At 42.9% G+C, this 15,281-nt stretch overlaps 1 protein-coding gene across 4 annotated transcripts in view; it reads left to right on the top strand.

The window, feature by feature from the left end:
- grip1 (glutamate receptor interacting protein 1) overlaps positions 1–15,281 on the top strand; it is an 82,963-nt gene that overhangs the window by 9,294 nt on the left and 58,388 nt on the right. The window contains exon 1 of one of the 4 annotated variants that reach the window (XM_015381623.1): positions 13,625–14,200. The exons of 1 other annotated variant lie outside the window; for it this stretch is intronic. In XM_015381623.1, coding sequence (XP_015237109.1) covers positions 14,065–14,200 — 136 coding nt within the window. In that variant the 5' untranslated portion in view covers positions 13,625–14,064. Of the gene's footprint in view, positions 1–13,624; positions 14,201–15,281 lie in introns of those variants that run through there. 2 more of the 4 variants (XM_015381625.1, XM_015381628.1) reach the window with 2 other exon arrangements.

Genomic DNA, 15,281 nt, shown 5'->3' on the forward strand with positions numbered 1-15,281 from the left:
CCAGGGCATAAACCAGTGCATAAAAAAATATAAACCAGAATATAATCCAGGGCATAAACCAGTGCATAAAAAAATATAAACCAGAATATAAGCCAGGACATAAACTAGAATATAAACCAGATTATAAACCAGAATATAAACTCGGGCATAAACCAAAATATAGACCAGATTATAAACCAGGGCATAAACCAGATTATAAACCAGATTATAAACCAGAATATAAACCAGAATACGAGTTAGAAAATAAGCCAGGATATAAATTAGAAAGTGAAGCAGATCATAAACCATCCAGCTGCTGCTGTTGTTCGTTTCTCTAGCTTGTATTGCTGATGCCTTTCCGCCCTGGCGGTGCCACTGGTCCAGAGCTGTTGAAGGGAAGCTGAGAAGCTGTTTCTCAGGATGATGAAAGTTCTGGCTTCATGGTCCAGTTTCAGTCAGTAATAGAGGGATTTTGCTTTTTTAACCCTGATATTTCTACATTTTGTCATTCATTTTTGTTTTTCACGTCTTGTTTTTACTGAATTCCCATCCAGCCTCATGTGGATCTGATGTTGGGTCAGAACCATCGGCGGCGGCTGGGATAGGTAGATGCTGCTGAGAGCTCTGGGAGCGGCTGAGCAAATGAAGCGCAGCAGGATGTTCTGTTTGCAGAGTGTGTGTGTGTGTGTGTCGGGGCATGACATCATCCTGCCGCTTTAAGCTTTTGAACTGAGACGCTGAGAAAAAGGGTTTTATTACAAACATACAGCAGAGTGCACACAGACCCACACTGAGGGTCCTTTAAGAGGTGCTGATGTCAGAAGTCTGCTCAGGATTACTGAGACAGACCCCCCCTCTCTGTTTACATCCGTGTCCCTCAGCTTAATGCATTATCTCCACCGCTTCTGACAGACTTTCCGTCTCTTTCTCTCCCTCCGTTCCTCAGAAGAACAAACTGCTGAATCTCTGCGGGACTTTTATCCACTCTGGTGTTTGTTTCCAGTGGAGATTTTCTGTGCCCCACCGTCTGCCAGCAGCTGCTAAAATGTTGGCTTATTGTTCCAAAAGTCACAGTTTAGGATAAAAAATATCAGATTGTTTCTAAAGTTTAGCAGGATTAACTTTCATCTACATCTCAGGAAATTAAGGAGATCTTTCAAATGAAGATTAGTCTTCATCCCTCGTTTCAAGTGAAACTTTCATATAGATCTATCATACATAGAGTATTTTAAGCCTTGGATGATTCCAGTTTACAGAGAATAATAAACCCAAGATGAAGCTTCTGGTAATTAGAATAATTAGATCATTTTTGACAGTAATGTTTTCTGAGGTGAAAAGCTTCAGATTGTCTGCGGTGTTGGTTCTGGTGTCTCCCATGAGCCTCTGGCTGATGAGGCGCGGTGTCACCATGGCCATTAGACCCACTGTTGGTACCAAGTCCACCTGTAAACTATGGTTATTCTCTCCGTTAAGCTCACCAGCAGAAGAAAAATGAGGTTTACTTCATCGTTCTGATATATAGTTGCTTTGAGGTTTGATTTTTAGAAAACCAATCGGACCAGCAGATGACATCACGCCATTATCTCGCCACCCAGCATCTTTAGCAGGGAGCTCTGGCTGCTTCTCCTCCCTGTAGATGGAGTCAGGATTGCTTCTCCTCCAGACTCAGACTGAGACCATTTAGGGGCTGGAGAAGCTTTACAAGCTACACAACTGTAATAAAAAAGAAAGATTATATAACTGATGGAAGCATTTAATTAGAATAAACTGTTTAACCGTCAGTGGAGGGTCTCCCAGTTCTTCATAAATGTAGAAATAGCTGCTGTTCCTGTATATCTGAGCTGAACTGGTTCAGGCTGCTGGGTTTGAAGTGCTGTGGAGTTCACGTTGGTTCCGCTTCGTTTGTTTCTCTCGCAGGAATTCAGTTTTATTCCTTTCTTTTTCCAAGGAGTCTTTAAAACGCAGCATTTTCTTTTCCAAACTCAATCGTTTTCTCTTGATAATCAGTTTAGGGTCGAATATAAGCCACAAATTTAGCAACTTTTTTTCCCACATTATTTTACTTTTTCAGTTTTCTTTGCATTTTTTCCACCAAGAGAAACTTTTTCCGACGTTGTTAGTAAACTTTATTTATTTTCCCTAAATTTGCCAAAAAATAGGCGTAAGCTTCACTGAATGCTGTGCTGCAGCCTGGCTGCAGGACTGTCTGAGTTCCTGAGAACCTGAGTTTTGCAACATTTTGTGCTCTCAGACGCAGACATTAGCATTTTCCTATAGATTGAAGCTTTTACTAATATGTGGTGATGAAAAATATGATCCAGGATTTGTTTAAACAGCAGAAGTAATCAGAATATCTGGATAATACGTTTGCATTCCAGAAGGAAAACAGTGGATCTGCGTCTCTGTCTTCGCCACCGCTCACAGTAGCAGAAACACGGAGCCCTGGCTGCATCCAGGTGGACATGCTGGCATCACACCCAGTCATTTTCCACATGGATAAACGCAGCACGGCCACAGACGGCTCACACCTTGTGTCCCAGCGTGTCTCTGATAGTCGGTCTGGCTCTGAGGCCTGCAGAGACGGCCTTCCTCTCTAAACCGCTTACTCCTGTATTGTGCTTCTCTGTGCTTGTTTGCCTCCTGCTGTCGTCTGATAACCGATTTTTGTTGCTTCCTCCTTTTTTCGAGGTTGAGCTCTGAAACAAAACGCTGCAGGCTCAGTTCAGTCCACTGTTAACTCCTCTAAGGTGTGCATTCTGGGGAACGAGGGCTTGTTTTCTCCAGGAATTCAGCTCAGTCATGGATTATTTTTCTCTTGTACACAAACGGTAGCCGCAGGGAATACAGACAATGTTGCTCATTTTGTGAGCTGCAGAGTGAGCAGAATGAGTCCGTGACTTAGTGACGTTTTCAAATTTGGTAAAAAGTAATTTTTCTGCTTCTCAGCCACACCTCTGTTCTAAAATATGAACATTATTGGTTCCTTTAAAGCTTTCAAGTTAAGGCCAGACCACCAATAGATTCTGGGACACTTCTGCTTAAAAGCGTTGAAGTATAGAAGAACAGAACATGAATTAATACTCACCTTAAATTTGTTGGCTTTAGTAAAAACAGATTTTTAACAGACTTCCTTGATTCTGAAGCATTTTGATCCAGTCAGATCTGACAGAGTAAGAGTTTCAGAGGCTGAAACAAGTAATGACGAGTATAAAGATCTTCTGTTTGTTCTCCACTGGGATGTTTTCTTTTTTTAAGATAATTTTTACCCTCCGGGGGTTTATTTAGGGCTTTATTTATTATTTTGTAAAATAGGCCTACAGGAAGTGGGATCAGAGAGGAAGACTTGTGGCAAAGGTCAACAGGTCGCGACTGCATGCGCTAACCCCTGCACCACAGAAGGGTTTCCCCGCCTGTTCTACTGATAAATGTCACATTCTGCTACTGTAAAATTGGAGGTTCAGTCCAGAACGTTCTGAACAGAGCTCTTATTTTGAAGGGATCAAAATCAACCAGCCTCGATCAATCATTCTCCAGGCCTCAGTTTTTTACTTTTTCAACCATGTTTCATCTAATCAGTATGTCATTGTGAGGAAAGAGAAAAGAGGAGAAGAAGAAGCAAATTAGTCTCAGAGATGAGCACTTAAATTAGAGCTGTAATATAAAATGGACCAAAGATCCTTTTAAAAGGGGTTTTTGCTTGGTGTCTGTGATTCATCGACCCACGCTGGTTCTTCTCTGGAGTTTTTCTACCTGAATGATTCAAAGGGAAAAGCTAAGTGGCTCAACAAACAAAAAATCTTTACCGTCTAAAAGCAGCCGAAGACCTGAAATGCTTTGATCTTCAAAAATCCCGGTAAATTAAGACTGCTGGTGTTTATAGAGGTAATGAGACTGAAGAATCTGTTCAGGTTAGATGAATTGTTCAGTGTTGGGAGTCATTCAGTGAAACACCTGCAACCTGTTGAAGAGTCTAAAATCTGCTTTAATCAGGAGTCTGACCAACAAATCTGTTCAGCTGCAAACTTCAAGGATAAACTCTGAAAATCTTGGAGAAATATAGATCCAGGTTGTTTAGAGAGACCTTCGGATCATCCTTGGATTTCTATGTATGTGTGTCCAACACAAGGCATATCGTTTGAATAGATTTTTGTGTGACTAAAGGTTCTCGGTGACTTTGCATCATGTAGTAGAACTTCTCTCAGATCTCCGTCAGATTCACTAATTTTACCATAATTACTGCTGTGTTTAAGAACCATGCGTTCCCTGCTGGACAATAATCCCCCGAGGACATGTCAGAGCGACTCTTCTGTCCAGCTTTTGTCCTCTTCCGTCTGGATTCAGGTCCAGGTTTGGTCGAGCCTTTGGGGAATGAATGGAAGTCAATGCTGTTTGTGTTTTTGTGTCCATTAGGAATCAGGGTCAGTCACTCAGCGGTCCATTAAGACCACTGATTCACTCTTTTATCCTCCTTTTATTCTGTTTGTTTCCATCCTGCTGTCCGTCTCACCTCGCCTCTGGCGTTATCAATCACTGTCTGAGTCTGCCTAGCTGCATTATGGGTAATTTCACAGCGACTTAAGGATAAAAAAACAGCAGAAATGTTCTGTTTTCCCCTCAGACTGCTGGATGTGATTAATGGCTCTGTGCGCTGCAGTTCCACAGAGCTGGCAGCAGGTGGCAGCAGAGGATCAGCTCCCTGTGTCTAAGTGGAGCATGGAGAACCTGATTACACACTCTCACACACACAGAAGTGTCATCCAATCACGTCACAGAGAAGCAGAAGCCTGCAAGCGATATGCAAATGAGCTGCACAGGTTTCTCTCTCTTTATCTCACAGCCTTTCTCTGTAAGCGTCTCTCGACCAGGCGCTCTGCTGTCAGCTCTGTGAGCGTGAAGCGTCACTGAAGCAGCTTTTGGGTCATTGAAGCCCTCAGGAACATCTGAGGTGAGGAAGCTGGAGTTGATCTCTCCTCCCGGTCTCCAAAGAACATTGATGTTAATCCAACTTTACTTAAAGGCTGCAACAAAAACCTCCCACAGATTCTCCTTCTTCTCACGTCTAAAAGTGTAGCTGGAGGCGAAGTGATGCATCACGCGTTAAATCCAGGTTATCAGGTTAAAATGCACATCATCGGGGCAATTAAACTCAAACTGCTGCAGACAACTTTGTATTTTCTAACCTCCAAACGTCCAAAAAGTGCAGATGCTGCAGTTTGGGATTCAACTCACTCCCACTGGCCACTTTAGCGGGAACCCCCAACTGCTTATCAGCACGAATAAGGAGTCGGCCAATTACATGGCAACAGCTTTAGAAATCTAGGAGTAGAGAAGAAAAGTGGTTGAAATGGAGCTTCGGGATGATGGTCTGACTATTTCAGAACCTGCTGACTACGACTTTTTACACACAATGGTCCAAAAAAGGAGAAAATATTCAGTTAGCAGCAGTTAGGCAGATGAAAATACCTTCTTGATGAAAAGAGAATCATTAAACCGATGCTTCAAAGATCTCAAGGTATCAGGTAACATTTCCCCTGACCCAGTGCACCCCCAGTCGTCCCTCAATGTCCACCCTGTCCCCAGCTGATGGTCACTACCTGGATAAATCACCATGACCATCTTTAAATGTTTTGTTTTTCACATGACAGTGAGGTCACTGATCTCTAGAGGACTTTACAAACACCGGATCTCAGCCCAACAGAACAGACTGTCATGTCTGTATGGACCAAAATCAGACGTGTGAACCTGTGAAATGAGGAACAGGGGTAGTTCAGAAGACTGTTGGGGGAATCAACATTCTCCTTTAATAAAGCAGATGAATCAAAAAAAAATTGTCCATCTGCTCTGTCTCATGTAGATTACATCATTGGACATGAGACAGACCTTAATTTCAGACCTTAGTCAAACATCGACTCCTCTGCCAGCAGGGGTTGTTTTGTTGAGAAACGGGTGCAGCTGAGGTAAACTGGTACACTACCATTCAAAAGTTTGGGGTCACCCAAAGAATTTTGTGTTTTCCTGAAAAGTCACACTTATTCACCACCATACGTTGTGAAATGAATAGAAAATAGAGTCAAGAATACCGATAGAATACCAGCTGCCAGCTTCTGCTCTAAATAGTTCTTGCACAATTTGGAGGTGTGTTTAGGGTCATTGTCCTGTTGTAAGATGAAATTGGCTCCAATCAAGCGCTGTCCACTGGGTATGGCATGGCGTTGCAAAATGGAGTGATAGCCTTCCTTATTCAGAATCCCTTTTACCCTGTACAAATCTCCCACCTTACCAGCACCAAGGCAACCCCAGACCATCACATTACCTCCACCATGCTTAACAGATGGCATCAGGCATCCTTCCAGCATCTTTTCATTTGTTCTGCATCTCACAAATGTTCTTCTTTGTGATCCAGACACCTCAAACTTGGATTCATCCGTCCACAAAACTTTTTTCCAGTCTTCCTCTGTCCAATGTCTGTGTTCGTTTGCCCATCTTAATCAGTTTCTTTTATTGGCCAGTCTCAGATTATTTAATGAAGATGCCATTTGGGGACCTGCGAGGCGTCTGTTTCTCAAACTAGAGACTCTAATGTACTTCTTGCTCAGTTGTACAACGCGGCCTCCTACTTCTTTTTCTACTCTGTTTAGAGCCTGTTTGTGCTGTCCTCTGCAGGGAGTAGTACACACCATTGTAGGAAATCTTCAATTTATTAGCAAGTTCTCACATGGAATAGCCTTTATTTCTAAGAGCCAAGAATAGACTGTCGAGTTTCAGATGAAAGTTCTCTTTTTCTGGCCATTTTGAGCGTTTAATTGACCCCACAAATGTGATGCTCCAGAAACAAAATCTGCTCAAAGGAAGGTCGGTGTTGTAGCTTCTATAACGGGCTAAACTGTTTTCAGATGTGTGAACATGATTGCACAAGGGTTTTCTAATCATCAATTAGCCTTCTGAGCCAATGAGCAAACACATTGTACCATTAGAACACTGGAGTGATAGTTGCTGAAAATGGGCCTCTATACACCTATGTAGATATTGCACCAAAAACCAGACATATGCGTGTAGAATAGTCATGCACCACATTAGCAATGTATAGAGTGTATTTCTTTAAAGGTAAAACTAGTTTAAAGTTATCTTCATTGAAAAGTACAAAAATAAGGACATTTCAATGTGACCCCAAACTTTTGAACGGTAGTGTACATTCCGAACTTTAGGATGGATTTTATCTGGATGGCACATTGGAACGGTGAACATTTCGGGACGTCCTCAGGTTTTATGGAGGGAATTTAGTTCCATTATTGTTGCAAGAACACAGTTTGTAAATCCAAAATTGAAAATAAATGCAACCCAGAAATTAAGCTTTTCAAAAACTTCGCAATCAAAACATGTTTTGCCATTTTATAGTTGATTTATTAAAAAAAAAAATTACTTTTTTCTAATTTTATTTTATTTTTTCTAATCCAGTTTTACAAATTGTATTCTTTTCAAATCGCGATTTACAGATCACAAATTCTTTACCCCTGGGGGATCGGCTTTCCTTTGGAGTGATGAGTAAAGATGCATTTTTATTGGTCTGCCTGAACTTAAGCAACAATATTTTTATTGTTCCAGAGCCAACGTTTATATTTGGTTTGAAGTGAAGATCATGTGATCCGTAAAACACAATTGGATAAGAGAAATTAGAGAAAAATATATTTTTTTAAATAAATCTGATTTTGTTATTTTTTTTTTTACAAATAAAGTATTAAAACCCAAGTTAAAGGCATCATTAGTCCCAAGACCTTTTCCTAATATGTTTTTAAATTAAATTCAGTTTATTTATATAGCCCCAATTCACAACACATGTCATCTCAAGGCACTTTACAGTTCAACCAGATCATAGATTCAGATTGGTACAAAGTTTTCTATCTAGGAAAAACCAGCTGATTGAATCGATTCAATGTCTGAAAGGCAATCCTTCACACCTAGCATGCTTGAAGCGACAGTGGAGAGGAAAAACTCTCTTTGAACAGGAAGAAACCTCCAGCAGATCCAGGCTCAGTGTGAACGGCCATCTGCTGAGGCCGACTGGGGTTCAAGGAGACAGAAACAGAGATACAAAAAAACTTAGAAGCAGTGATCTATAAATACTTTTTATGTTAGAAAAGGTATAACCAAAACAGCAAACAAGCTAAAGAGGTGGTTCTGTCTGGGAAAGCACATACAGTTAGTCACAGTAAAAGCTGTTATTTATATATATATATATGCCAGCTTGTATATTTGACAACATGATGAATGGACTCATCTGGGATAAAGTGATATAGCTTCATATATTCAATATACAAAAAGTAAGTGAATGCCAGGGATGTAAAACAAATGTCAGTTTCTGGTCTCGTATTTTGGGAAAAAGACCCCATGAGTTTATTTTCTCACCTAAGAACTAATATAGAGTTTAGTTTTTTTGTCACCTAAGGATGTCTTGAAATATCCACCATTCTTCTGTCCTGGGATTGCCTTGGAGGAGATGGAGAGTTTCAGGGGGAAACGGGTGTCAGGGTTTCCCTCCTGATCTTAATATGGTCTGCAAATTGATCCAGATCAGTGCATGGAGAAAATACATTGTATTTGTTCTTTTAAAGAATAGCCTGGATTTTTAAAATACTGCTTTTCGTTTCCCTTTATAGGAAAACGTTTAGTCTTCCTTAAGAAGACAAACTCTCATCACTGCTTTGTATCGAACGTTTGCTCTCCTGCTCCTTTGCACGTCTCTGGGTTTTTCGTCAGCTTTTCATCGTCTGTCTGAAATCTGTGCAACGAGAGCTGTCAATACATGACAGAGTTCAGAGGTTAACGCTCACTCCGACACATTTTCCAGCGTGTGACTGAACTCCCTGTGGACCGGCCGTCAGTCACAGCGATGCAGGAACAAGAGGACGGCCGCTGAGCGTCAGTGATCAGGCCAAGTCAGACTAACTGAACCCTGAAACTGGTCACGCTTTCTACATTCACTCTAAATGCTTTTATTTCCCCTATAAACACAAACCTGACTGATATTTAATGGGATAGACCAACAGAAAGGAAATATAAAGCAGAACGAAGAAAAATCCAAGAGAAGACTCCAGCTGTGTTTAATTTAATCTCAGTCTAAATGCAGCTGATCTGTGGAGGCATCAGGATTATGGAGACCGAGGAGCCCAGGTCAGAGGTCAGGGGTGAATCTGAGGGGAAGCTTAAAGCTCTGTTCAGTCCATCATGCGAACACGGGCCAAATGGAGGCCTACCAAAACCCAGAGAGGCTCACAGTGACGCTAGAATCACATCAGATAAAAGCCCAACACACGTGTCTGTAACCAGATAAAATGGTGTGAACAGCATTCAGTGTTATTGGATCCATTTCCTTGATCTTCCCTCCACGTGGTCGTTTCTTTTTAATAAACGAACAGAGACGCTGGCCGCCGTTAGCCGTCTGTTAACTCACTGATCGTTTCTCCGCTGTCGGTCTGAACAGGAGCCATCAGGTTCTGGGCTCAGAAACAAACGTTTAAACATGAAGACATTATTTAGTTTCTAATCTGGCAGCTTTGCACAGGCTCTGCTCTGGTTAATTGTCTCCTTGTGTCTCTGATTATCGCGTTCTGTTTGGCTTCTCTTCAGCCAACTGGGATCAGCTCTGGACCGGCTCTGTTGGATCAGCAGTATGGCTTCATGTTTAACTCGTCACATAATCATTTTTTCAATCTTACTATCATTTATTCATTTTTTAAAGCAGTTAGCAATAGTATTTTTTTAACGGAGAAGTATATTTTATGTTGAATGTCATCAGCTGAGCTTTTTGTTTTTCTATTTTCTCAGTCCTGAACTCTCAGGATGTCACATGATGGAGAAACAACTCAAACTCTGTGTTCATCCTGCTGGAGGTTAGGGTTGCCAGCCGTCCCTTGAAAAACGGAATTGTTCCGTATTTAGAAATAAAAGTACCTGTCCCGAATTTATTGGAAAAGGAACGCACTTTGTCCCGTATTACTGTGAAAGTAAAAAAATAGTAAAAAGCTAATGGAAAATAGAAAAACAAGGGCACTTTAGATACAAAACTTACGGTAAACTTGTTCCGGGGCCCTGACCTGCGTTGTGACCAATGAGCTGACAGCATATATGTAACTATCCAGAATACCCTCATCCCATTGGTCGAGCCAAGTGTTGCTCATGGAGATGATAGCGGGAGACAACAGAGCAGGATGGGGGACGAACGGAGTAATTGAAATGCTGACGCTGCTCTTGGGGGCATAGCGTTGCTCCTCCTCCGAAAAAAAAAATGGATGCAGAAATATAGGGAGGAATGGGGAAAAAACAAATATCTGGGTGGGAAAAGTCTCTGATAATGAACATAAAGCACAGTGGACGGTGTGCCGGTGTAGGTACCAGATCTGCTCGGGGTCCTGATCCTTCTTATGACGTCAACATATTATTATCTATATTTGCTATTATTTTACATTTCATTGGCGATTTAATGTAGCCGAAAGTATAAAACAATCATTCTGAGTCTTGAAGGAAGGTACTGCCTCCTAAGACTGAGCCCTGCCATTTAACAAGGTGACAAAAATAAAAAGTCTCAGCTTATTTTTATTCTTTTAAGATCTGAGGGAAGGGATGGACAAATGGAACATCATAAAAATTACTTTTATAGAGATTTTAGACAAATAAAACAGTTTTTCTGCTTGTAGAAAACGAACTTGTTGTTGACACAAACTTAATAGTAGTGTAGCTTAATACGGCTAACTGACCAAGCTAATAAAGGCTAACCTGTTAGCTACTGAGCACAGCTAGCCACAGCGCTAACTAGCTCTTCCCCTTCACACCATGGTCTACCAGTTACTTTGTTCACCATAAACATATTTTTTTTTCCAGTTTTGTCATCAATCAGTAAAACTTTAGACGTTAGATACTAAGATGCTCCCGACTCTGCACACGAATGCCAGGTGATGTTATTATCGTCGCCTGGGCAACCACAATGTTTTACATCATTTGGCAACGTTCAGCCAATCATGTAGCATCACTGGCATGAAGCAGGACCTGAGCAGATCTGGTCGCTACATTGGCGAGCTTTCTCTGTAGCCCATGGCGGACTGTCAGATTAGAGCCAACATGCTGCCAGTGGCGGACACCTGCCTGCCACGCACATCAGGTGTCCCTTTTTTTTTTCCCAGGCAGTTGGCAACCCTACTGGAGTTTAACTGCATCCCCTAAAGGATCCCAAACTTCTTCTTTGTTCTTCTGAAACAGTTTTGAACTCTGAGCCCTTTGAAGGCAGTAAACGCCTCGTCTAGCTGGGATGAAGGTTTTCTGTGGCGGAAAAGAAAAATAATCATAAAACTGAATTCTTTTCATAATTTTCTGTAACAGGACTGAACTGAAGTTGAAGCCTCTTGCTGGATTGTTTCCTAACTTGTTATTCTTGATTATTCGGGTCACCTTTTCGTCCCGATGCTTGAGTCAGAGGTGGAAACTTGATGCTCAGCTTTGCCTCGAGTTCCTCGTAAAATTTTTAAAAACAAGCAGATCAGATTTAACTGAGATTTTTTCACTAAAGACTCCGTATTAAGTCTTAATTAAAACCTATTTGGCAGGAAAGCGACGCTGAAAAGCTCAGGAAATGACTGATGCCCCCTCTGACTGATGGTGTAACTGTGGCGTACACAAAGAAGTGGTTGCCATGGTAACCGTAGAAGGGGATCTCTGTGGCACTGAGCAATAAAACATTTGACGTCTCGCCACAAACTTTAATCCTTTAATCCTGGAAATGTCGACTCCAGTTTATGTCGGGATTTTATACCAAGGGCATTTTTTAAAGATTATTTTTAGGCTGTAGTGGCCTTTATTTTGTTATTTTCGATACTATGGAGAGGAAAGTGGGTTAGATGACTATTCAGCAAAGGTCGGCAGGGCCGGGACTCCAACCTGCAACAGCTGGTATACGGTTAGTGCGCCCTACCTCCACGTCATAGCAGCAGTGCTATACCAAGGACTAACTAACTTTGAAGAAGGAGTTTTTATTCAGCTCACTGTAGATCCAGCTCTTAGACTTAGACAACTTTTAATGTCATTTGTGTCTACAAAACAAAGGTTCTTTTTGCACAGCTTTCAGACAGTGAAAGAGCAGCAGTAAAATGATTATTTTCATTTCATAAAGTGCAGCAGTGATAAAAAAGAAAAATGGTGCAAAACTGCATTTATGTGGAGTTTTAGAGCATTAATATGTATATGGTGTAAATATGCAGTGTTTTTTGGTTTGGTTTTATCAGTGTGATGCAGAGTCTTTGACTTGATTTAGTGTTTATTCAACAGTTCATCAGTCTGATGGCAGTGGGGAAGAAGCTGTTGCAGAATCTGCTGGGCCTGCATCAAATGCTGCAAAGCCTCTTCCCAGAGGGCAGCAGGGAGAACAGTCCATGGGGGTGTAAGGGGTCATTAATGATGTTATGGGATTGGGACAAGCAGCACTGGGATGAAATGTCTTTAATGGAGGGAAGAGGAGCCCCGATGATCCTCTCTGCTGTTCTTACCACTCTTCCCGCCTTCTTCCAGTCTGCGGCGCTGCAGCCTCCACACCACACAGTGAGACAGCTGGTCAGAACGCTCTCTATGGTGCTTCTGTAGAAGGTGGTGAGGATGGGTGGGGGCAGGTGAGGGTGTCTGTGATGTGCACCCCCAGGAATTTGGTGCTGTTGACCATCTCTACAGCTGAGCTGTTGATGAGCAGTGGAGCGTGGTTAGGACGGTTCTTCCTGAAGTCCAGGATGATCTCCTTCATCTTCTTCACGTTCAGGATCAGGCTGTTATTTCTGCTCCACCAGCTGCTCCTCCTGCTCTCTGTAGTTCAGGTCGTTGTCGTCTCTGATGAGGCCCACCACTGTGGTGTCGTCTGCAAACTTCACGATGTGATTGATGGTGAACCTGGGGGCTCAGTCATGTGTCATCAGGGTGAACAGCCTGTGTTTAGTTTGATGACATCAGAGGTGTTCTGACTGAGCTCTGTCCCTGCAGGTCCTCTTCACCAGCTTCTGTAAACATCAGTTTTAGTTTAGTCTTATGTTTAACCATATTTGGGTCTGGGCTTTGACTAGGCCGTCAAACCTCCCGTTTAAATTTCTGGCTGTATCTTTTTAGGGTTGTGGTCCTTCTGACAGGTGAAAGTCCCCCTTAGGCTCTAGTTTGCTGCATCCTGTGAAGCCTGATCTAACGTCTCAGTTTTCTACATAAAGAGGGAAGTTTGGACTGCTTCACCTCTCAGTAAAATACAAAAGAGGTTTATAGTTTTTCAAGGAAAGTTGTGGAAAATTGAACAAGAATATTGGTGGATTAATCCAGGTCTGCAGGCAGAATTAAAGCAGGAAGAGTTTGCTCAGTTTTCCAACATCACCCAGAAGCTCCTGATCATTTTCCACCATCTTCAGCGGGTTCTGGTGTTTGATCATCGGTTCCGTTCACAGGAAGAAACTGAGAAACGCTGACCAGGTGTTGTTTCCAAAAGGTGGAGCAGAGAGCGGGAAAAAATGCCCCCTCTGCCTCTCAGCATGTAATTACAGACCAGGCTGAGGAATCTGGAGCTCTCCCCTCCTGCTCAGAGGGAGGAGGAGGAGGAGGAGGAGGAGAGGAAGGTGGGAAACATGGATGAGGAGGAGGACAGGATGACAAAGGAAGGAAGGAGCTAACGAAGGAGATGAAGCACACATTGGAGAGCTGAGATGAAGGAGTGTTTTGTGTGTGTGTGAGGCGAGGTTTGTGATTGGCTGAGCCCGGCGAGATGCACCAACAGCCAAAAGAAGACGGGAACAGAGGAGGAGAGGAGGGCTGCAGAGAATACAAAGAGCAAGTGTGTGAGAGCGAGAGAGAGTGTGTGTTCTCGCTAATGTTTCTGTGTGTGTGAGGCTTCCAGAGGTGTGTGTGAGTGCAGCAGCGAACAGAAAGCCAGGAGGAGGAGGAGGAGGAGGAGGAAACCTGATCCCTCTCCCCGTCTGCCCGTGTGGAGCTGCTCCCATCGTCCTCAGCATCGCTGCTAGCTTAGCCCGGCCCGCTTTCAGCTCACTTTGGACCCCCGGCGTGGTGGGGATCTCCAGGATGGAGCGGTTCCTGGCCCTACTGCGCCTCCTGAGCAGGAGGAGGCGGGGGAGAAGGTACCGGGCGGATGACGACTACCAGGAGGGCTACGAAGACGTTTACTACTACACCAGCAAGTACAACACACACCTTCTGAGTGAGTGTGAGGGCGGCACGCCGCAGGCAGGGCAGCTTATCAGCAGATAATCGGTGCTGAAGGAGCTCCAAGCGCCGGCTGGACTCCTCCTCAGACACCAGAGGGTTTCAAACCATCAGGCTGAGTGCAGAGAGCAGGTGCACGCCAGGCTCCCTGCTATCTGACTTTAAAATCAGGTGAAAATGCGACCGTGTAGTGGCTTCTTCATTATAGATGAGGGTCTTTTCTCAGTTACAGCACACAGGTATCCAGGTGACGCCGCCGGCCCAGGTGGTGAGTTGGTAATAACAAGGCAGGAAGTGTTTACTAGAGGAAGGAATGTGGGAAATGCACGCAGTAATTCCAGGTTTCTGTTGCTGCTTATTCCTATAAACCTTCAAACTTCCCCAAACAGGCTCTAAAACCCAACAGGGATGCTCCTCTTTGTCCTTTAGCTTTTATTTCGAGGCAGACTTTTCCACCTGCTGATGCAGACTGTTGTCCAAAGCTCCTAAATGCAAATAAGGGGAAAAGTGTTGAACTTTTTTTGATGTAAAGTAATTATTTCATAATAGATCATCAGCCTTTATGCATCACCTTCCTCTGATTCTTATTACCCAGACAGAAGATGGTTTGGATCCATTGGTTTGGTCATCATTGGGCTTGATCATCACAGGTTAGAACCAATGGAGGGAAAATTGACCCACCTGGATCTTTAATCCTCAGTCTGTTGTTTAGTGTAAAGTTTTGTTTCTCTGCCTTGTTTGCAGGCAGAATGTGTTGCTTCATTTCTGACAACACTGCTGCCTCTAACAAAGCTGAGCTGTCTTTGCTCTGACAGCTCCTTCCATTCGTCCCTGAATAAATTTACAAATCAGACCTCTGTGGTTTCTCACATCAGCCTGGATCTGTTGATGAAAACGCAGACTGTTTGTGGAAGGTGTGGCGCTCTCAGCCTCATCCACCAGGTTCCTCACATTTTCCAATGAAGCATCAAGATGGCAACAAACATTCTTTCTTTCTTTCTTTCTTTCTTTCTTTCTTTCTTTCTTTCTTTCTTTCTTTCTTTCTTTCTTTCTTTCTTTCTTTCTTTCTTTCTTTC

This window comes from Cyprinodon variegatus, unplaced genomic scaffold, assembly GCF_000732505.1.
Source record: "Cyprinodon variegatus isolate N-32 unplaced genomic scaffold, C_variegatus-1.0 Scaffold237, whole genome shotgun sequence".
NCBI lineage: Eukaryota > Metazoa > Chordata > Actinopteri > Cyprinodontiformes > Cyprinodontidae > Cyprinodon > Cyprinodon variegatus.